Source organism: Merops nubicus, unplaced genomic scaffold (genome assembly GCF_000691845.1).
Source record: "Merops nubicus isolate BGI_N331 unplaced genomic scaffold, ASM69184v1 scaffold48043, whole genome shotgun sequence".
Classification (NCBI taxonomy): domain Eukaryota; kingdom Metazoa; phylum Chordata; class Aves; order Coraciiformes; family Meropidae; genus Merops; species Merops nubicus.
In genome coordinates, this window is record NW_008599152.1 from 3,378 (window position 1) to 26,960 (window position 23,583).

At 38.9% G+C, this 23,583-nt stretch overlaps 1 protein-coding gene across 1 annotated transcript in view; it reads right to left on the reverse strand.

The window, feature by feature from the left end:
- The window catches only part of SLC9A8 (solute carrier family 9, subfamily A (NHE8, cation proton antiporter 8), member 8), a gene marked incomplete at its 5' end in the record, with an annotated part of 26,372 nt that extends 3,028 nt beyond the window's left edge, over nucleotides 1-23,344 (reverse strand). Inside the window, 12 exons of the mRNA XM_008937265.1 lie at nucleotides 348-459; nucleotides 2,177-2,259; nucleotides 3,805-3,921; nucleotides 5,145-5,250; nucleotides 6,459-6,597; nucleotides 7,833-7,976; nucleotides 8,843-8,877; nucleotides 9,573-9,674; nucleotides 10,563-10,646; nucleotides 14,056-14,114; nucleotides 18,988-19,068; nucleotides 23,112-23,344. Of these exons, the coding sequence (XP_008935513.1) occupies nucleotides 348-459; nucleotides 2,177-2,259; nucleotides 3,805-3,921; nucleotides 5,145-5,250; nucleotides 6,459-6,597; nucleotides 7,833-7,976; nucleotides 8,843-8,877; nucleotides 9,573-9,674; nucleotides 10,563-10,646; nucleotides 14,056-14,114; nucleotides 18,988-19,068; nucleotides 23,112-23,344 (1,295 nt within the window). The remainder of the gene's footprint in view (nucleotides 1-347; nucleotides 460-2,176; nucleotides 2,260-3,804; nucleotides 3,922-5,144; nucleotides 5,251-6,458; nucleotides 6,598-7,832; nucleotides 7,977-8,842; nucleotides 8,878-9,572; nucleotides 9,675-10,562; nucleotides 10,647-14,055; nucleotides 14,115-18,987; nucleotides 19,069-23,111) is intronic.
- Between the last annotated feature and the right edge of the window lie 239 nt (nucleotides 23,345-23,583).

Sequence of the window (23,583 nt, forward strand, 5' to 3'; positions counted from 1 at the left end):
TTTGTAAGATTTTTACAATCCCATACTAAGCACATTTATCTATGATTTGATTACCACCCTAAAATGAGTCTAAGCTCTCCAGATACTGTTGTTAGCAAACAGTTCACAAACTGGTTAGACCTAGAAAGAAAAGCAGAGCCTTTGCAGAAAAGCTTTAGTGGGTATTGACACTGCACAGTCCTCTAGCACAAAGGGACAAGAGAACGTAACTACTGCACTGGGGTTTGAGAACAGTGCAAATGCTGACATTTGCTCTGCAGATGGAAAATTGGTTCTTCCCAGAGTAGCCCACAATGAAAAAGATAAAACATTTTTTCCAGTTCTCTGTACTTCAAGCTTGAACTTACCACTAAACCACATGATAAACATCATTTTGGGGGTGATTTTATGATCACGGAAAAAGTTGAGTAGGTAGGAAAGTGGAAAAATATTCACTGCTCTCCCAAACAGAACAAGTACCTGCAAAACAGAAATGAGAGCAAAAGAATATGTGTTGTGTCACATTCATACAGGCCCCAGTTGCAGCTGGGTTCTACAGGGTAAAGTGAAAATACTCTTTTCACTCACAAGTCTTGCAAGTAGGTGTGCTGCTAAACCAACACAGAAATCTCTCAGCACAGGTCAGTGTGGAATTTAACTTTTAAAACATTTTGTCTGCTTAACTGAAACTGCATCAGACTTGCCAATTACAGAGAGCAGATGCTACTCTACTTGTAATAAATAAATGGAACCCAGCAGGCATTCCAGGGAGACCAGGAATTACTTTGGGTAAAAGTTCTCCTCGGCTCAGCTCCTTTAATCGTTCCCTTGGTGCAGCAGCTAAGAGGCACTAAGATATTTCTATTGTCTCCCCAGAGATCAGTTCCTCAGAGAAAAAGGCCAGAAGCCAAATGAATACACATAATCCAGTTCCTCAGTGCTTCCTGGGTATGGTTATAAAATACATCAGGCACTGAGCAACATTTCGAGATGGGGAAAAATGTACTTCTGATTTAATGGCAGACAGCTAACAAAGCTTCAGCTCAGAAAAGCAAAGGTTTTCACAGTGGCATTGCTTGTACACCCCACCACAAACAGACCTTGATAAGGTAAATATCCTCGAATTAGTCAGCAGGATCCTTGAGGGACTGTGCTGTTTTCCTTTGTGAATCACCCCAAAATTACACAATTTGCATTATGCCTGTGAGGGCACTGCTACATAGAAGGAAGTGTCACACCTTCAATATACTCAGATAAGGAAATTGGGTGTAATGCAGTAAGAGCAGTTCCCCATGCTATCTGTAAACTGTAGGCAACAATTCTTCCTTGAACCATGGACTAAAATGTCCTAGAATACATTCACTGGAAATGGATTCACATCTCCCTCTTTTGACTCTGCAGAACAGCAACATACTTTTCATGTCTGTATTAAACAATTACAATAGCAATAAATGTAAGTAACCCCTATCTGAGACATAATTCAAAGTGCCACTACATAAATACATATGCTGAAATACAGTATGAAGGAAAAATAATTAAGAATGGAGCCAAAGAATGAATACACCTTGAAGAAGGTTTGAGTGTAAAAACTTTCTCTGAAGAAGGTGAGCTCAGAGTGAAGAAGTGATGCATGGACTACATTTGTTTTGTAACAAACTGCAATGATATATGAGAGAGAGATTTTGAGTAGACTCAAAAGCTGTGCCCCTGGAGAGATAAAAGGGAGAAGTTTGATACTAGTTTGCATTGAGGTTTCTACAAACTGCCCATTCATGCAAGTCATTCATATGAAGGCAAAGATAGGTAAAAATTTAGGCTCATTTAACTATGGGAATAAAGTGGCATGTATAATATCAACATCTTCTGATTAAATTTAATTTTATTTTAATAAATCTAATAGGGTCAAAGCAAGCAAAGTTCTTTTCCTTGTTTTTAATAAACTTATACAGAAGGACTTTGAAGTGGCAGCAAACTGGAATTCCTAAAAGAAGACCAAGGTATTTGTACATCCAAGTGCTGAGAACAAGAATAATAATCTCATGCTATTGGTGAGAATTAACTTTGTGCAATATAAAAAAATGTCTCATAAAAATCTAAAAAACATAACCATTTTAAAATATTGTAATTGTAAGGTGTTGCTTCCCTTCCCAATACCAAAACCATGTCTAAAAAAGTATGGATGAAAGTAAATACCTACTATGCACCAGATGACAAAGGACATTTCAAATTTGTGAGGAAAACTAAAAATTGACAGGCCAAGAAATGCAAAAACACACGTTTCTGAAAAAGAGAAATCACATGTTAAAGAAACAATTCCCTAAAAACTTTTCTACTTTTATAAGTTATTACATATGGTACATAAAATAATATTTCCTGACTTCTGAATGCACAAAATAGGCACAAATGTCATTATACAAAAGACCAGATTCTTCCCCCCTCACTGTCAGGAGGCAGCATGTTGGCCTGACTGTGTAGGCTTTTTTCAGCTGTAAATACTAACAAGTACAAAGAAAGCTAGCAAAACCTTTTTCTAAATACTAAGGATTTTTTTGCTTGAGGAATATAGGACAAACTGCAGAACACAAACTGAAGAAGTGACTACTAATGACTCCTGTATTTTTGAATCAGGTTCTGTATAAAACTGAAATGTCAGGCACAATCTCATATATTACAAGTTGAACACTATTATACAGTATTCAATTCATTAAATTCCTATAAATGGCAGCAGTGCATGGCTTTCTTTGTAATAAAATACTGCAGTGCATGACCTGTCAACCTGTGTCCATTCTAATAACTCTAGAAGTGATGTTTGCAAATCTGAAATAGTACCACCACTGCACAATGACTGCAGTAACCCAAATGTTTTATTTCCACAGCAGCAACCCATTACCATCACAGAACTGCAGAGACAAGATGTTTTGTCAGCCCACTGCTGTCCTAGCAAGGTAGGTTCCTTATCATAAAGGCAGTTAAGAAAAAAGGACAGTTTTGGACAGGCAGTAGCAATTACCTGAGCTACTGCAGCACTAGACATTGGTCATGCTTTGGGCACTGGCTACTTACATTTGCATGTTCGAAGCCTGCTGCAGACCTGTACAAAATTGCACAGTATGTTAAATAACTGCATTACAGTGACCTGAATGAGTATGTGGGGTTTTAGCATTTCTAATAGATTAAGACAAGCCCCAGCTACTGGTGCTCAGGTAATGAGTGGTTAAGTTTAGTTTGCAGCAAGGCCACTCCCTGCCCACGTTCCAAATGCATCATTGTGCAAACAGAACACATTCATGTCATCCCCTAAGAACCAGGGGTGTATTTTTAATACAGAAGCATGTAATTTCTTCATAAGTTTGGCTTGTAGAAGGAAATGGAAAGGCTGTGGGACTCTGAGCTGCTTGTATCACTACTTCAAAAAATCCTTCTTCGATTTGTGAAACTGTTGTTTTTGGAAGTAGCTGTTTATATACAAAAACATTAAAAACCACACTGCTAAAATTCGTATCCCAAAACTAAAAATAGACTAGAGGAGTATAGGAGTCAGAGATCTCCGTTCAGTTATCAGTCTTGTGGCAAATCTTAGCAGAAGCCTTCAGGATGGGAAAGAGAGATTTACTGTCTACTTTATCCAGTATGACACAAAAGGTGACTTCTGACTGCCTTTCAGCCTCCACTGTTAGGAACTCTTCTCTTCAATGACATGTACCTCAGACACACAAGTGGCCTTGAAGAAAATTCACACCTCTGCTGCTCCCATCAGAATCACCATTTCAGGCAAATAAAAATTGTAACTATTAATGTTAAATATTAATAGTAGGTAGCACCTACCACACATGAAAGCAACAGTTCTCAGTGTCTGCTGCATTAAAATCTGTGTAACTGGGGACAAGTTATGGTGTGTATAGTGAGACATCACGATGCCAGAGAAGAGGATTGCCATGATACCTGTAGATAAAAATGTGGCAGTCAATAGAAGAGCAACAGCTTGCACTCCACAAGTATTTGTTTATAGCCCTTACTAATGCAAAAGCTTATGATCAGTAAGTGGGGTTTCTATTGCCGTTGTTATTCATGCTGGTCTCATTCCACTGGTCTACTTAGGGCCTGCAAGGAATGCTACTGTACAGCATGTTCCTGGCCTCCAGCAGAACAGGTCACTAACCATCTGCTCTAAGTTACTATAGAGATTAAACTCAGTCTACCTACTCTGGGAAAAGCCACCAAATTTTCCATTATATGAGTGAGTTGTCCCAGTGATGTCCACTGCCTTGACAAAGATGCAGCAACTGCTACCACAGGCCAGAACAGCTACCTCAGATTTCACTGTATTTCACAAACCTTTGGGTTTTGTTAAGGAATTTTTCCATCTGCCTTGCTTCCCAGGTCTTGGTTATTTATGGAAAACTGACGATACAAGCCCGAAGAAATCAAGAGCAATGCAGACCTTGAGAGGACAGGATGGTGCGTGGCAGTATGCCTGCTTTGCCCAAAACAAGGCAACTGTAAAAGACTGGAAGTATTTGGCTGGAGCTACATGCCCAGGAGTGGTCCTCATGAACTCAACTGGAAGGATTAGAATAGCTGAGGTACAGTCAAAAGAATCCTTTGTTTGAAACACAGAGGTGACCTGACTAAGGTCAATCAAAGTTTGTATTTCTTGAGAAGTCATTCCTGAAGGCACTTGAGCACATTACAGAGCTTGTCTTTACAAATAAAATGACAAAGAACTTCTATTATCCTGAGAGTAACTAACGAGGAATCTTACTGTAAATTTTTTCTCATTGTATACCAACTTACAGATGTGTTGGTTATACAACACAGTGGCACTAATTCTGTAATATTTTATCATATTTTTATATTAATAAGCAATATAAATTAGAAATTGAAAAGACCACAAACATGAAATTTTAGTTTGGTGTTAGGCAGAGGTAACTGGGGAGAATACTAATATTTACATTGGCTAACTAATGCTTATGAAAACTACCATTACCTTTTCTATACTTTCATAATGTGAAGTAGAGAATCAGTGTTTCTTTAAAGTAAGTCAAAATTAAAAGAGCACAAGTTAAATGAGAAAACATAAAAAAAAACAGAGACCGTTAGACACAAACAATACCTATTCTCTAAATTCATCACAGAAACTGGCACATGCTTATGTTGCTGCTCACCTGAGAGTGAGATACCTTCTGCAAGTCCGTAAGGAAGGTAAGCGAAGATAATCATCATCCCAAACTCTAGGGAGGGTGTCTTCCTTAAATCAATGTGCTTCAGCACGTACACAGGAAAATGTTATGGAAAAAATAAGTTTAAAAATATCAAAGAAAAATTTATATCTGTGTAATTCCATTACAACCACATCCTTGCCTTACTGCTTAAAACACTCCATCTACCACCTTTATTAAAATTCAGAGGATTATATGCCTGTGACATGGAAGTTCACAATCCTCCTGGATCATGAACTAGCAACAACCTTCAACTTTATTTATCTGCTGGCAACTATTAAGAGATGTCCTTTGCTGCACTGAAATTTTGTATGTTTACAGCAAATCCAATACTTTGAGGCACTATAAACTGTAATAGGGCAAATAAGCTGCTTTTGTCTTAATATCATGTAGGTATCAGAGAAAGGAGTGTTGAACATCTGCCTCCCTCTTTTGTGGTGATGTATGGAATAATTTAAATGTTCATGGAATCAGGCTAATAAACCAAAAGAGGAAACAGGCCTATAATTAATAAAACACTCTGTTCTGGTTATTTACAAACAAAGTGCTTAACAGAGTGTCCCAGATGACATGAACAACTGTTGTACAAGCCTAGCACAAAACATTACCTCCAGTGAAGTCCCTGTTAACATTAAACAAGCTCTGAAAAGTAACAAAGGTGTCTGACTTCTGACAAATATCCTTCCTTATCTCAGCTTCTCAGAGAAGCTTATGGATTGTTTAGTAACCGGTTCATGGAAGTGGAAGATGCAAAACAGAACTCAACATAAATCCAAACAGAACAGGATCTGTATTCAGCTGCCTGAAGACAAAACACAGGGACAAATGAGCTGGTCTGACTCAAAAGCCCCTGGGGAAAAGCAGCTTTTTTTTTTTTTTTTTTTCTTTTTAATTAACTGTTTTATGTATGTAAAAAAGGAGCCATATGCTTGCAAAAATCCATCAGTATTGAAATGGAATTAATAGATTTTGAATTTACAAAACAATTACCATATTTTATAACACTCCAATGCACATAATATAAGCTACTATACAGCATTTCAGTCCTTAATTATGTTCATAAAAATTTGATGCAACTTTTAAATACACATCCATGAACACTAACATAAACCGAAAAAGAGCAGGAGAAAATAGCCAAAAAATTAATGTCTAATAAGAAATATCCCCTAAGAAATGCTGAAAAAGACAGGAAAGAAAAATATTAAAATGTTGATATTCGCCAATTTATGCATGTGTATCACCAGAATTAAAAAAGGATATTAATGCAGAAATAAGACCAGTAAGTGTGCCAAGTGCTGCAGAGCCAAAGAACATCTTAAGAAAGTATCCCAGTGCCTGTAGAAACGTTTGCCATCCACTTACATCTGACATATTTTCTCTCGTCAAACCTTCTGCTGTGCTAGATATAATTAAAAAATAAATAAAAAGAAACAATTATAAATTTGAAGCCTGGATCCAAAAATACCAAACATCTTCTCAGAACAACAGCAAATATTTCCATTTCTTTGTTGCTACCACTCTTAAAAGGCTTTTACTGTGACATATGTAACAAGAGGAATGTCAAAAGATATTAAATCAAGTCTTAGTGTAAACCCCAAAGGGAAGCCTAATTCTGCTAAAAATCTGGAAATCCAGCATTGCTCTTCTGAAGAGCCCCCCGAATGGCGTAAATAGGCTATGACAATGCCCTGCATTACAAAACAATTTTTAAACTCTGGAAAGAAAACACATTTTGCAGTGGTAAAAACTCAGGGCATGAAAAGGAAAAGAGACAGATCATGTGATCCTCAGAGAACAAGCAACCAGGAAGATCTCTCATCAAATATTTAGGTATGGATGAGAGACAAAAAAGTCACTGACGAAAACCAGAAGAGGATAAATGTATTTCAAGCATTCCACGCAAAGAAGACGTATTCTAACTAGTGTTCCCTTTGACTGCTGTTAGCCTTTATGGTCTTTCAGAGAAGAACCACAATGGTATTAAAAGCAATTATTTAATTGAAAAATTAGTCTAACTTCACTACTTTCTTAGTGCATCTACTCCTCCTATACATTCTTTGTCACATCTCTGACTTGGAACAGGAAGGTACACCTATATTTTTTTTTCTTTCAGTCCCAAAGACTTATCATGGGCAAAGGATAAGGATGTTGCATGTTCTTCCCTGTGACATTAATACAGAACTATTGCATGGATGTTGATGTATCTCCCTGTGCCACCAGCTGAAGTGTGACACTGGGTATAAACCAGTGATGCAGGAGACAAAGATGCGTATTTGGCAAGGTAAATATTTTTTCAAGTCTGAAAGTACACTTGTTGGTTTTCTGTTGTCAGGACCCTCAGATGGAAAGAGAGATGTTAAGCACATGGACTTACAAAGCAATCATTTATCTGGAGGTCAATGAGGTGAGGCACTGAGGCAGTGGTAAGACATCCATTTACTGTCTTCTGCCTATGAGGCTTATGTTATGGCTTTCTTTTAACAAAGAAGGATCATACAACACTCAGCTTTACACCACAAATACCTCACTTGTGCCAAATGGGGTTGTAAGAATTACTGTGCATGTGAATAACTAATTAAGACAAAATAATGCGGTTACTGTTTCCATAAACACATGTAGTTCAAATGCACTTACTTGGTCAAGACAATAGAGACTGCATCATTGAGAATGCTTTCTCCAAAAACCAACATGTTAAGTACAGGATCCACATTGAGGGCATTGAAAATGGCAATAGTAGCCACAGGGTCAACTGCAGATATTAAAGAGCCGAATGCAAAACTATGAGAACACAAAACAAAAAAGAAAACTAGATGAAAGAAAAATATGTATCTGGTAAAGAGACAAGAACAACTAGTAACAAAGACATTATGTGTTACTGTTTCTATGCAGTGAAATGTTACACTTTCTTCCCAGTCACAAGAACTTGAAGTGACAAAAGGGAAGTTTTTGCTTTTCATTTACTGATACACCACAAAGAAAAGCTGTTGTCCAGCTGGATGAGATGTTGGAGAAATACCTATCTCACAGCTCTCAACAACAGTATCAATGTCTTACTCCAACTAAACGAAAAAAATCAGAGGAATGTTACAGATACAGCCCAAGCCGTGTTTCTTGCTTGCCACCAAATTTATTTATGGATTTTAATAGAAAACTGCTGTATTTGCTATACAAACAATCAAAACCCCTAAGTAAACCAGGAGATAACTTTATTTAATGGTAGGGTGGTGTACTCCTAAAAAAACTGGTTAGATCCTTTGCCAAGTTCTTGAAAAATCTACATTACTGATACTTAAAACTCACTCTGTCTTTTAAGAGAAGATTTGGACAAGGAAGTTATGCCTATATCATATATATCAAGACCAACTAATCAACGTTTACATATTTTAACTTTAAAGGTTGGTTTAAAAACCAGGATCTTTCCCATCTAAAAAAAAACACTGGGCACAGAATACTATTTGGAAAAAAGGGTTTAATAAATCTGATTTAGAAGTGTGTTCAATCTCTTTATTAGTTTCATACACCACATCAAATCTAAGCAACCTGAACAATAACCAGGAGAGCTGGGCAACTACAGTGCATTTCCCATGTAGTTATCTTGAAGAATGCTTCAATTCACATACTACACCATTTCCCCAAGATCTTACCTGTCTGTCATGTTGAGTTTATAAATTACATCAGCCTGAAAGAACAGGTAAAACATAAAAGAAATCACAATCAACTGTGTTTTTCTGCCGTTTTTAAGAATGAAACTATTAATCAAAGCCTAGGTTTGTTATGAAAAGAATCACAGTAGTGATGTTACCCAGCCTAGCACTGCTCTCCAGCAGTGATCTACTGCTACCGTTCTGGTCACCCAAAATCAGGGAAGACCAGATGAAACTGGAACAGATACAGAACTGGTACAGAGTTACTCTACCCAGGCATTGAAAGGAATGGAAATCTAAGAGGCAAAGAGGAAAGTGTGGATTGTTTGGCCTACCAGAATCAAGTCTGAGAGGAAATGCAATTATCTATGTCTGTATCTAATCAATGGGGAAACACCAAAGCAGAGAAGCAAAAAAAAGTATTGACAGAAGAACAAAGAAGTTTAATACTGGAAATGAGAAGATGGCTCTAGAGAACACGGGTCTTGGAACAGCCTACTGAGAGGAAGATCAAGTGAAAAAAAAAAAAGTAAAACTCAAGTCTTAAGTGCTTTTAACCCAGAGCATGCTGTATCTATAGAAGGGGTTACATAACATTGCCTCTGTGATAGCAGAGAACTGGACTTTGTGACTCAGGAATTCACTTTCACTGTGTTTGTCTGCTCTTGAAAAATGGACTTTCAAAGAGCAAGCTGGATAAGCCTAAGTGATTCAAAGCACTTATTCTTACCTGGCCCAGGAAATAAATTCCTCCACCTACAATAAAAGCTGATATTGCAGTGCCAAATACTGAAAACAGAGTGATGGAACCGATGTTCTGAAAAAAATTCCCCTGGAAAACAATGAAGAAGTAAGTAAATCAGTGAAAATTATCTGAAGGAAAACTCAGGTATGGGTTTGCATCCAAATCAGATTCTGATTCACAACTGGGTTTCGGATAATAGAGTTTCATTAGTTTGGTTCCAGGTACCTCAGGACACACATGCACACCATCTGCCTGAAGACCCTGTTCTTGAGGCCGACAGCAAATCCCTCTGATGCCCAGGACAGGATGTCAGTCTGGTACCTTAACAACAAACCCATCCTCAGACAAACAGCTGGATATTCACCAGCACAGTGACACATTCCCCACCTGACAGAACTGTTAAGTTCATCCATCTTTTGTAGACAGGGCAGGTGAAAAAGGCTTGTTAACTTCCCAGTTGCTAATCTGTTTCTTAGGTTGTGCTTTTCTACGAAAAAATCTTCAGTGCTGGTACCAATTTGTGATACTACTGTCACCCACTGCTCACTCCTCCTCCAGCAGCACAGCTTTGGTGGAAAGACAGGACTGGTGCTGTGAGAAGCAACCATGGAAACAGGCTCCCAGGCAAAGGGTGAAAACCCTTGTAAACATTTTCTTCTTCTTTAGCTACCTTTCCCACTTCTGATCCTACTCATTCCCATTTTGTCTCCTTCACATCAGCCCTTTTACAGCTCTGATGAGGTACAAAACCTCTCCAACCAAGGAAAACAACCTCTGTGCAGTCCCTAATACCTTGACAAGCCACATTCTTCGTGTCATGGGTTGAAGTGGCTTAAATTTTGCATTCTCAATTCCCTTATGATTAATATGATGGAATTTAATGCAATTATTCTAAACTTCGTGAAGATAACTAAAACCAGAATGTGTTCCAAACAAAACCTCAACATGTAAAATGAGTGTCTGGCAGGGGCTGACCTTGTGCAATGAATATCCAGATTCAAATATAATAGGTGGAAGCAAAAGCAGAAAAAACATATTTGGACGAAACATTTCTTCTTCCTGCAAAACAAAAATGAAGTATAATTCCAAGCCTATAATAATTATTGAAATAATATCAAATCTTCCAAAACAGAAATTATATATATTTTTTAAAAATTTGGAAAAAGAAAATGGCATTAATCTTTCACCCTTCTTATCACAGAAGCCTGAAGAACAGTAAACTAATCCAGGGCTGCTACTTCTGTTGTGTTTCTTTCTTTTTTATCCAGTGACAGAAATCTAGGCATTGCTTATTTTAAATTACTCTCTCCAAATAAGATGCACAGAAAACAGATTTATGATATATTCAGAAAAAACTTTCTGTTTCCACAAAAAAAATATTACCATTTTATCTCACAGTCTCAAAATCTGTAAGGACTGCCAAGGAACAGTGACCTCTTGGCCACTGGTCTGAATATTATCTAGGTTGACTGTGATCAACTACAGTTTCACTAGAAAACTCATCACCCAACCAGAAGAAATCAGGTCATCATCTTAGTATGCTTGCAAGTAAAGAGGGTCAAGATACATTCCACTTTTAAGAGTCTGAGGCTTGAATCTTTTTGGCAAGTGTAATTTATGCCTGTAATTTAATGGTACTATTCTGATGGTTCCTTTTTACCATCAGAGTGATAAAAACACATAATGAAACCTACCGTGAAGTCAAATGTTATTTTGTGGTGACCTTACTCTTTGTCACCTGTTCCACTGCTTGGCTAACACTGCTTTATGGAGTTAATATATTAATTAATGTTAATACTAATCACAGCTGAATGTCCCTCTCTCTTCACTCACCAGGCTCCCTCCTGGTCCCCACAGTTCTGAAGGCAGCAGAACTTGTCACCTTTGCAAGCAATGATTACTTTGTTTAAATCCAGGTTAAACAGCGGATTCACTGTTCTCTTACAACACCAGCTTTCAAAAAAGAAGTACTCATCTCTATAAAGTCTCATTCCTGTCTGTACCAGCAGTAATCACCTTAAAGGATTTGGGGGACTTAGAAAATAAAACTCATGGTTGATACTGAAATGCTCTAGTCCATTATGTGCACCACAGTTCCATGCATCAGTGGCTAACGCTACCTCGCTGCTGCCAGTACAGGAACTGCCACAGCAGAAAACCCTCACACCTGCTCAGTCACACTGCTTAGAACCTCCTGAAAGCAGCAGAGCTGGACCAGCTCAGAAACAAGGAAAAGGAAGGACTGCATTTGTGCTGCACTGAAGCAGAGACTAGGAAAGTACAACGTGAGGACTGTCATTACCAGCCACGCTGGCCAGCACGAATCACCGGCAAGCACGAGATCCACTGAAGACTCAGTAAGGCATGAGTGCAAGAAATCACACTACAGAGTTCTTAGGACACTGATATGATCCCAGACTGGCTTTGTACACTGAAACAGCTTGCAGTTAAATATCCTATTTTTTTTTCCATGTCAGATAAAACAAAAATTCTTTAGTAAATTGAAAACACTTTTATAAAGCACATAATTATTGATTCGGACATTTCACCCCTGGACTTATGATAGCCTGTGTTAAAACCTAAGCTTTAATACAGTGGAAGTACCTTAACTAAGCAAATAATAACGTGGTATCTGTGACCCTTTACCTTAGCTGATAGGGTGAGCAGCTGGACACAGCACCACCAGTCCCTCCCAAGATTTCACCAAAGCTTACCAGAAATAAACTATGTAATTCCCTAGCTATGATTGCTATGTCCTGTGTTTACTGAATCAGTGTTCAAATCACAGCATAGTCTAAGCTTTCTTTTTCTTCCTATGTACGTGATCTTCTTCAGATTATTTTATTTAACTGAGTAAGAAGCTATTTTAAAATGCTGATTCTGTAGCTGTTTAACTAACTTTCAATTTTAAGTCAAATCCAGTTGACACAAATCAGGAGTGAAAAAAACACTGACTAGTGCACCACCCACTGTTTCTAATAAGTAAATATGTAAAAAATAATTATTACAACATAACTCAAATTATGTAATTGCTTTAAATGACCGTACACAGCATTAGTGTAGTTAGTTGACAAAAAAAAAGTATAATACATAATTTTAAAGCTATGGCTGATTGAAAATCTATAAATTTTAATGTATTTCAGCTGAGGGAAAAAATCATCCTTTAGAGAAATAACTGCCAAGTTATTAAGCTGCAAGCTAGGATTAAAATTCACTACTCAGACCAAGATTTTCAGCTTGCTAGTATAAATCCTGTTTAAAAACAGCGATTCAAATCACATTGATTTCAATCACTTTACTGATCTAATCCTAGTAAACAGTTTGATCCTCTGAAACAAAATCACAATTTAAATACTGCAAGTTTTTAAATTAAAGCAGGAATAGTGAAGAGCTCATTGCTCTGATGGTGTGGATAAACTGTAGGAGGCAAAATCCTTGCTTCACTGTAGACTTCACCTCTTGGAGACACTTCTGCCAGGGTTCTCCCTCCCTGGGGAATACTCTGTAACTCCACACAAGCACAGGTAAGACCTCATAGCATCACACACTAATTCAGGTTGGAAGGCACCTCTGGAGGTGTCTGATCCAAGCTCTTGCTTAAAGCAGGGCCAAGTCTGAGCAACGTCACCTGCTCAAGGCTTTATCCAGACAAGCTCTGGAGATCTTTGTGGATGAAGACTGCCACAACCTCTCTGGTCAGATCATGTTTGACTGCCATCACCATTAATATTTTCTTCCTAATATCCAAGTACATAAAGCACAAGGCACCTGGACAAGGACAGCCTTCTGCACAGAAGCTTTGGTTGTACTTTCTGCTGAGCTCATATCATGCTTCCATTGTCTCAGCCAGCATGGAAAATGCAGCTGCTTCAGGCATACTGGTTTTGGCAGTCTTTCCACAAGAAGCAATGGAGTAGCCAAGAAACATGCCATGCTGAATGAACTGCTTTGTGAAGTGTCTGTTCAACAATTCATTGCGATTTTAAGTATAAGTAAATAAAATAAGTAAATAACATGACCATGCACAGCTATTCTGCAGAACTGTTCCTTTTTACCTCCATGAGACACTTTTTTTTTTCCTATGAAACCACCTAAAAAGTTAACTCTAAAAGGAGGAAAAGGACTAAATACAGTCAAAAAGTATACAAGACAAATTACTGAATTGCTATATTTTTTACTGTAACTAATCCCAAAGATGCCCAGTACCTTCTTCTACCATGTATCTAATAGGAAGACACTTGGTACCACAAAAAGGATTACTCAGGGAAAAAACTTGTGTTGAAAGTCTTCAGAAAAATTTGGACCTCAAACCTTTGTATTATTATTATTTAAAAAAAAAACAAATTTTGACATCAAGTATAACGTACGTAAGTTTCTGGAAACTACATCTAAAGAAATCAGTATTACAAACAGTCTTATTTTAAACAAGGATTGTTCTACAATTGAAAATTAATTACTTCAAATATACCTTCCAGTTGGCCAGCTTTTGAGCCTCTATGATTTTTATAAAAGCTCCCATAAGGATACCTAGGAGAGAATGAGATAACATTCTGAAATCTTCACAAAACACATCACTGTTTCCATTAACTGTTTATTGACTCTCAGTCAACAAAATTTTAAACTGAAAACAAGTAAAAATAAAGAATCGTGAAGTTATGAGCTCTATATCTGTATGATAGAACAAAGCCTTCATGTCACTTCAGTGTTACAGTATTAAACACAGCTTAAGTGAAATCAATCTCTGCAGAAGTGAATTTTGTTTCGATGACATCATAGCATTTACTGGCTATGAAGTAGGCAACAAATTTTTGTCAGGGTGGAGACATTTCCAGAACAATTTCCCAAATGAATTACACATCTTTTAAGTCATGTAGAAACAGTAATTTGAGTATTAAAAAAATTCATCAAGGGTGTTGCAAACTCAGTGGTTAAAGGTTATCGTGCTCTTTCCTCCCATATGTCTTCAAACAGATAAGACTGGAAAACTCAAACTAACAAGATTTCTTCTGGAAGTCATGAAGATAATTCATTAACTGTAATTAATTGCTTTCAAGGTGTTAAAGAGGAATTTGTCTTCAGTCAAATTCCAAATCTGTGTTTCTGCATAGTTGTATTTTATTTGCAGAATGGATAATTAATAGTCAAACACTGGGATGCAGGAGCAAAAGGCACTGAATGAAAGGTAAAAAGTGGCTGAGAAGCTTAAAGATTGCTTTCCTGTAACTCCTGTGTTTTTATCCTCTCATGGTGTAGCTATCAAAAGAGTCTTACAAATAGCATCACAAGGATTACTCCTGACGGCTGTCATGCACACAAAGCCATGAGGCTTAAGCCTTCTTTCATACAAAAATATGTGAACACACTGGTCCCAGAGGGTAGAGGTAATTGTTCACTGAAATGGTTTATATGGAAAGGAAGAACGAAACATTAAGGATGGGACATTAAAGGTCTGCTGCTCTTTGAATGAGGACAGAATGCATCTGGAGCCATAAAGCACAGTTCTCTGTACTAACAGTCAGGCTTCCCATTCTGGGGTGGAGGCAGTGCCAGAAGCCAAGGGCTAGAAGATTTCTAAATTTTTCAGAGTGGCAACATTGTCTTCAGCTGGTTCAGGCAGTACCTGCATCACTTAACAAGAAGTTTATGAGGAGGAAACCACAACAACCAGAGCCTATACATCTGAAGGCAGAGACTTCAGGAAGTGTACTTCCTGAACAAATTCACAGTCTCACAGTATTTTATGAATCATAGAATGTTTTAGGCTGGAAGGGACCTCTGGAGGTCATCTGGTCTAGCCTCCCTACACAAGCAGGGACATCTCTACCTAGGTCAGGTCATGCAGGCCCCTGTCCTTGAATGCCTCCAGGGTTGGGGTCTCCACTACCTCTCTGGGCAGCCCATTCCAATGATCTATCACTCTTATATTAAAGAATTTTTTTTCTAATATCGAGTCTAAATCTCTCCTTTCCTAGTTTAAAACCATTACTTCTTGTCCTATCATTACAAACTCTTTTGAGAAGACCTTCCCCCATACTGAGTACTGAGTAGCCCTCACATAAAACTATGTTTAGAGGGGATTTAAAAGAGTGTGCCTTAGCTCACTTCTGCTTAAGTGGAAGGGCTCCAGCACAACTTTATGAAATTGGACCCCTGCAAGTGGTCCAGTCATGGCTTGTGGACTACAAGCTGAACATCCCTACCCTATGAGCTCAAGAAACTTAAGTAAAAAGGCAGTCTCCATTTATTCTTTTAAGGAAGAGCTAATCACAAACTGACCCTAACAACGGTGTCACAAACAGATGAGGTCCTTTCACAGTATCAAAAGTTAAACAGACAATAGAAATGTAAGGACCATTACATAGCACAAGTTACTTCTAGTTGCATATCACATCCAACAGAACTATTAAACTAAATGCAAAGTTACGAAAAAGAGCTGCACAAAATAATGCATCACCAAGAGGTTTTAAGAGCAGCAGGATCAAACTGTGCTGCTGCTTTTAAAAACCCGACCCACGTGTCATCTTTCTCACACAACCTACTCTTTTATTGCTAGATTAATGAACCCAGTTTTTATTCAGCAGGTTCCCTACTGCATCAAGTACATCAGTTTTGTCAAGGGGCTAACTGGAAAGCTAAGTCTGTAAGAGTTAATCTAACCCTCATTCTTTTGAAAATGTTAAGAGGAATTTTCCTGTTATGATCAACCTTTATTTTTCCTCAGAACATGTTAAAACTCAGTAACCAATCAAAAAGAAAAACTATTTCTGGCGACCAACAAAATTCCAGTAACTTCTAAAGGCAAAGATCAAACCCCAGCTTTGGAGAATGCATTGCCATTGCATCCACCAGGAAAGTAACGGACCCTAGAAACTGTAGAACAGAAACTTCCGAGCAGCTTAGACAATGGGAGGAAAAACAGCCATGAAAATCATACTGATCTTCTCTGATGCCACACTTACTAGCCTTCAAGAACTGCTTGATTTACACGTCAGAATAGGACACAGTTCTGGCACTGCTACTCAAATGGATATTTGCAACTCCAGCTGTGCTCTCACAGCTGTGCAGACCACTACCAGTAACCCAGGTTCACTGAGCAGCAACTGGCTGGCAATTCACCCCACAGACGCAGCATCCCGTCACCGGGGGGACTGTCGCTGAAAGACAGCTGAGGTAACACACTAAAAAAGTGAGGCTTGAGTGACACAGGACGTCTGTCAGCTGGGTGTAACACCCTCTTCACTTCGTGGAATTGTGTTTACCGGTGTCATCTCATGTGGTTTGGGTGACAGACTACAGCTATGCTGTGGTTCATACCAAAACCAGAACTCTGCAGGTTTCCTATACGCTCTCTGTGAACATGCAAGAGATGCACTGTGGCTCCTTCTTACCACTGCGGCTCCTTCTTACCCACCCTGAGCTGCAGTGACAGGCCCAGCAAGAAATCATACTGGTTTCATGAACAGGTTTTGTTGGGACTGACAGGAGCACAGAAAATACCAGCAGCTAAAATCCTTGTCCTGCTGCTGAGATGCCAAAACTAAGAAGCACAAAGAGAAGCATGTCCGTGCCTCTGTTGCTCTCTGCAAAGCTCAGCAGTGGCACAAGCCTGCCCAGCACCTCAGCTCAGCACTGTCCACTAGCTAGTCCACTAGCTGGCCTAGGCATGATAGCAAAGAAAACCCAAAACTAGGCCAAGTAAGAGCAATCAATACACTGCTGAATTTTAAATTGGGGATTATGCTTAACTTTAGATTAGATAATTGCTAACAATGGCAACTAAACTGATCAGAAGCCAAATTAACACCCTTCACCTGGACTTCTGTGTACAAAGAGGAAGGATACTGAAGGGATAGTAATGTCCTTTTGGAACCTGCCAGGACACTGGAAGATTTACTGCACAAGACATCTCACCTGTCCACGACTATATTGTAAGAGGGGAAGTAAAGAGAAGTGTGTCAAGAGTGAATCAAACACTGTGTGGTTTCCATGGGGAAGACAAAGTAAGTCAGGATGATCTCCAGCAGCTTTGATCTTTCTGTGACACACTGTGGTAGACAGAAGCATACACACAACACACACAAGTCTGATGGATGCTGCTCCTCTGAAGACAAGGTGTGTGTGCAATACCCAGGAAATCCATACCAGCACTCTGGCAGACTTCTTACAGCTCTATTTGTTTTTTAGCTGCACAGAGAAAACTCAAATATGGCCTTGCAAGTGAATGTCTCTGTAAGCTTCAACACCTTCTGCTGTGCTAATAATGTCATGTGATCTGCATCAACTTGAGCCATCCAAAAATTCAGGGAGTCACACCTGTGGGAAAATATGTTTTTGTTTCTGCTAAGTAACAGGTGTAAGATTTTCTCAATCCAGAAAGCAAGATGCAAGAAAATCCCCATTTTCCAGAGAGCATAATGTACTGACAAGCACCTTTCCCCCACTGAGAATCTGTGTGAAAATACAGCTAAGAAATGAGAGAAGGTGGTACCAGAAAAGCCCAGGCAGGTGAAAGTAAATAATCTACCTGCTCAACCAGTATTACACTTGTCCATGCTACATTAGGATTAGAGCTGAGCATCTTTCTTCTTTTGTTATACTTTTAGAACAGTTGTCAGTGAAAGTGTCACTAGCAACAAAAGTAAAAACATCATAGATTCCTGTAAACAAGTTACAGAGACAGCCAAAAAAATTGCTGGGATTAGCTAGAACAGGTTCCTGAAACATTCTGTTAACCAGTATGTAGAGAAAATAACAAATGTATTTGGCCTGATTTCTTCCTCATTTACACATTTATAGATCAGAAGCAACAGCATACAAATAAATGAAATTACCCTAACATAGAATTACAAGCTTGGGAATGCTCCAAATTTAATTCAAACAAAGTACCACCTGATCTCCATTAAGGGTGGCACTCATACAGCTTAAGGCACAGGAAGAGCTCCTGCCATGGTGCCACAAGGGTAGTTAAGTATCTGGTAGTCCAGGCAAGTGTTCAGGATACAGTTACAGTCCTCAGCTAGATTAAAATCACATACAGAAACATAATTCTACCAAAACTAACACAAGCACATGTACCACTTCAAAGGGTAAGGCCAGAGTCTTGCTGCCAGGGAGTATTGCAGTGTCTTTTCCCATGGAGCAGAAGCAAAAACAGGGGAAGCTTCCCAAGCACTTAGGTAGTGACATCCCTACAGTGCCTGTATTGTCATTTACTGAGCCAGTCTCTGCATATATGCTCATTTCTTGACTTCTTCCATGAATTTAATTCTATGAATTGGTTGTTTTCTTCACTGCATCCAGTTTGCTGCATCTTTCTAGTGACGGCTGACATGCGACAGCATTATTTCAGATACAGACTACTGAGTCAAAGCACTAAGTCAACATAAAAACATTAACTCACCTAAAGAAACAACAGCCACACTCTCTGGTAAAAAATGAAGTCGGTATTTTATCAGTAAGTGCACCAATATGATGCAGATAGCTGTGAAGGGAAAAAAAAATGTAATTTAGAAGTGTTAGAAGAGAATAAAGTATACTTTTAAGTAGTACTTCTAAAATCCATGCAGCAAAACTTCTAACAGTTTAGTAGAAATCCACTAATGCAAGTAACCAAATTTTATTCAAACCCAATTCTCACTGAAGTATGTAAATGGATCTACAAATGACAGAAAGTAACTAAGGTAAATTTTAGGACTTAAAATTATCTTCTAAAACTACCAGTATTAATATTTTTAAAGTATGATTCAGCTTACAAGAAAACTTCTGAGCAGTAGCTGTAAAAGAAGTCAGTTATACAGAATACACTGTTTCAATTAAGTTTTTGAAAACAATTCATATTTTTGAAATAAAACATACATGTACACATGGACTGCATTAAAATTTCAAAGGGACACACTTTCAAATCTGAATGCCTCTGAGCAGATGGGCTTTACACCACAGAATCAGAAGAACTACATTGGAAAGGATCTCTTGAGGTCATTATCATGTTTCCCTTGTTGCAAGTTGTGACTGGTGCTTCTTGTTCTTTTGTGCACCCCAGGAGTCTGGCTCCATAGCCTCCCTAAGACCCATTCACTGGGGCCATGAGGTTGAAGAATGAGTAACTGTTTAAATATCCTGGTTCTCATAAGAAGCATCAGCCAAATTCTTACCCAAATCAGCAAGAGACATTTACTGCTGAGCATTGCTAAAAGTAAAACCAGTAAAGGGAAAGGATCAGTGTGGAAAAACAAAAAACAGATTTTGCTTGAAGTTAGAACAAAAAATAGAATTTAAACCTGATGCAACATTCACTTACTGTTTTCAAAAATTCAGTTTTGTACTCTAATCATGTATTTTGCCCAGTGGGGAGAAAGTTTGCTTTTCCCAACAAAAATGAAGGTTACAGTAATGTGAAAATCCCATCACAGCTCCTACGCCAATGGTAAAGGCAAATTACAAAGGTTCTACAGCAGATTTGGGGACCACCCGTGGATATGGTTGGAAGACACCACTGGATTCTTCCAGAACTACTGCAACAGGAAACTTATTTATAACAATCAAATAATCCAGGATTATGAATTCCTAAAAATTTTGATCTGAATACTCCCTGCATTGAATGCACCAGAGTTCTTCTGTTTTAATTTAGCTCAACAAAGGGTCAAAGAAAGAGACAACATCCAGCCTGTGTGTCTGTAATACATGTACATCACTATTTGCTAACAAATCATTCTGCAGTGGCCTGGGATATAAGCAGCATTGCTGCTCATGTTCTGTCAGAAAGCAACTGAAGCACAAGCAAAGTCAGTAGCATTTTGTGTACTGGAATCACACGGTGCCCTGTTCATCACAGCAGAGACCATTTAAAACCGTACATGGGGCAAAACCAGTCCTAACTGCAACAGCGACCTTCCTTCTCCTTTCTCTGTGTCTTCTAAGTGTCTGTGGCTCTCACCCTACTTCAGAATGGGTGGCACAGTGCCAGGCCACACAACAACACCACACGTAAACTTGTGCATGAACCAGATTCTCAGAACTGCTCTGAGTGCTTTGGTTTAACAGCTCCTTCTAGCTAACCAAAAACCAAACAGCTGCTCGCAGATGGCACTTTCCATCTACAGCCTGAAAAGGTGCAAAATGGTGCATGGCAAGTTCTGAGCACTGCCAGGGTTTGTTGGATAACACCACCAGGGAACTACTGGGGTCTACCTGATCTGTATTTACTAGACAGTGTCACAAAGAAGCAGTAGCTCACAAAACCAAATATTGCTCTCCACCAAGGTGCCAAGGAATGGATATCACACCAAAGCCTGCTTCCTCCTATCTGTCACCTTGTACACCCAGTTCATGAACAACATGATGAGCAGTTCCTGGGTGTGCACGTGAACACACCTCACTGGGTTTATGAACTGAGCAAGGACTCATGAAAAACAGGAATATTTGCTGAATTACCAGTGTGTTAATTCATTCAGAGCCAAAGCTCTGGGTTTAGACTGATGAGCAGGGCTGGCTCCATTCGTGAAGACTGGCAGGGCTCCCTTCCTCACATATTTACCCCACTTCCACCTCACCAATCTTTGTGATACTGATCAATCAGTTCTCAAAGCACCTGAGTTTACAGTACACTACTTTAATGCCGACTCAAACTGGTGTTTACTCAAAAATGCTGCACTAGAAACTAGAAACTGCAGCAGTTCAGAAGCTAACAAGCAACTATCTGCCCAACAGACTACAGGAGCAATAACTTCATCCTGTATCCCAAGCAAGGAACTCCCATCACCATAAATGTTAGGGCAGCCTAGTATTTCCTTTAGCTGTTGGCCACCCCTTCCTCGTGTGGGACTGCTCAGTGTGTACCTGTCAGCGCATCGTCTGCTCCAGGCACCTGAACGTGTCAGGAGTGTAACAATCAGGCACGAGGCTGGACAAAGCAGATTCTTTAGAGAATGTCCCCTCAAGGAGGAGCACAGTAATAGCACAGAACATAACTGAAGGGAATTAATGGATCACATAAACGTGGCAGACCAGAGGTATGGCTCTGAAAGGGAAGCAGTATCTGAGCAAGGAAATAAGCCACAGACACCTGTGGGCAGAGACCAACTCACCTTACTTCAGGCACTTTAAATCTGGGGCTTGGCTTTGACACAACATAGATCAGAACAGATCTACTTTGGAGTATATCCCAGCTTAGAACATTTTCAAGGCCATTTTACAGCTCACAACATTCAGATTTAAGAGTATGGTATACACATCCATTTTCACCCTTCCTGCGCTCTTAAATCAGACTATGAATGGGAATAACTATGAACAGTAAGCTTTTATACCAGCTTTACTTTGTTCAGGGAACTCTCCTGTCCTGAGGATGATGCTTTTAAGATCCATTAAGCTACCAGACTGGCATAAATAGGCTGGAGCACAGCCAGAAAAATCACAGCTCTGTTCTTAAGCCCCAAGAATACAATTCTTCCATGAATGATCCTTTTAAAATCCACAAAACACACATATTCAGAAATTTTATTTTAATCTTAGAAGCCTTCTGATCTACTACATTTTGTTTTCATCTTTCTACTGTTTCTGTTCCAACTCCATTATGCCACTGACCTCTGGGAAAACATTAACAGTCTTTGAAGACAAAGAGATACTTTAGAAGTAAGTCGAAGTCTTCTACTTTTTGCTGCAATTAACAAGCTACTTATAGAAGACGAAATTTTGTTTTAAACCAAAATGATCTTGCAGATGTTTCTGCACTGCTGTCAACTGCATACCTATTATTTTCTCCATTTGCTACTCGAAAGAATAACCACTGAGAAGACTTGGTGACCTGTCTGTCACAGAGAAGACTCTCAGTGAGGTTGTTTTAGAGGAATCAAGCCCACAAACACACAAAGCAAAATAGACAAACCCTCAACCCTCCATGAAAGTTTTGTTATTATTAGCAGCATTGCCCTATGCAGGTGGTGAGAGAGAAATCTATTAAAGAAAGAAAACAGCCTAGTTTTATAGAAAAGTTGGGTGTATATCTGCCATCAAAATATCTATACAAGTGGAATAACGTTAATATAATTATGGCAATCTGCATGTTATTATGGGGCTCTTGTAAGAATGTAAGAAATTACAGAGAGAAAAATAGATTGGCTTATATTATAACAAAATACATGAGGGCTATCCAGAAGTGCTGGAAGCAGCTAAATTGACTTCTGTCAAGTACACTACCCTCAATGACAGCTGCAGGCACCATGCAGTACTCTGACGGTGTCATTTTCATTTATAAAAAATGCCAGGTGCTTGGTAAAGGTGAAGACAATTAAACACATTTGGACTTCTAGATCATAGTGAAAACATCTGCAATGGCCCTCAGCTTTCCACAGCTTTGGGTGGTCAGGCAGTTATGTACTCAACTTTCTAAACCCCCATGCCTGTACAACATTCCCGTTCATAGAGGGAAAACCAAAGGAGAAATAAAATGCTATGATTTTGAAAGTTGGCCTGTGTCCTCAAATAAAGTATGATTAACAAAGATTAAAAGACTTTCAGTTCATCATTCACCTAAAACAAGTAGACTAAAAAATATCGTCATGCCACTAGATTGCTCCTCTTGCTGTGCTTGGACTCCAGTCTGAACTGGAAGGATAGGTTTAGCAGGTGTAGGTACCACCAACTTGGTCGTAGCAGCCAGCGTAGTGTGGAGGGTGACATTGATGGCTTCATGGGTGGTATTTGCAGACCTGTCAGGATAATATAAAATGTGATTATACTGTACGGAACCAGCATGACTTAACCTACCAAGGACATGCACACATGAAGCAACCACCAGATCATCCTGAATTTACACTAGAGACAAATACATTAAGCTTGGTTTCTAAGCGTGGTCTCTGATCATGGACAAATACTGGAAGTTCTGATTCATGGAGCTGATTATTGCCGAGTTCCTTCATGCTCCGCAGACACCAAATATTCAGCACTGCAGCGTGGGGCGCCAGTGGAAGCCTAACGCGGAGGCTAACTAGCCCGCTTAGCT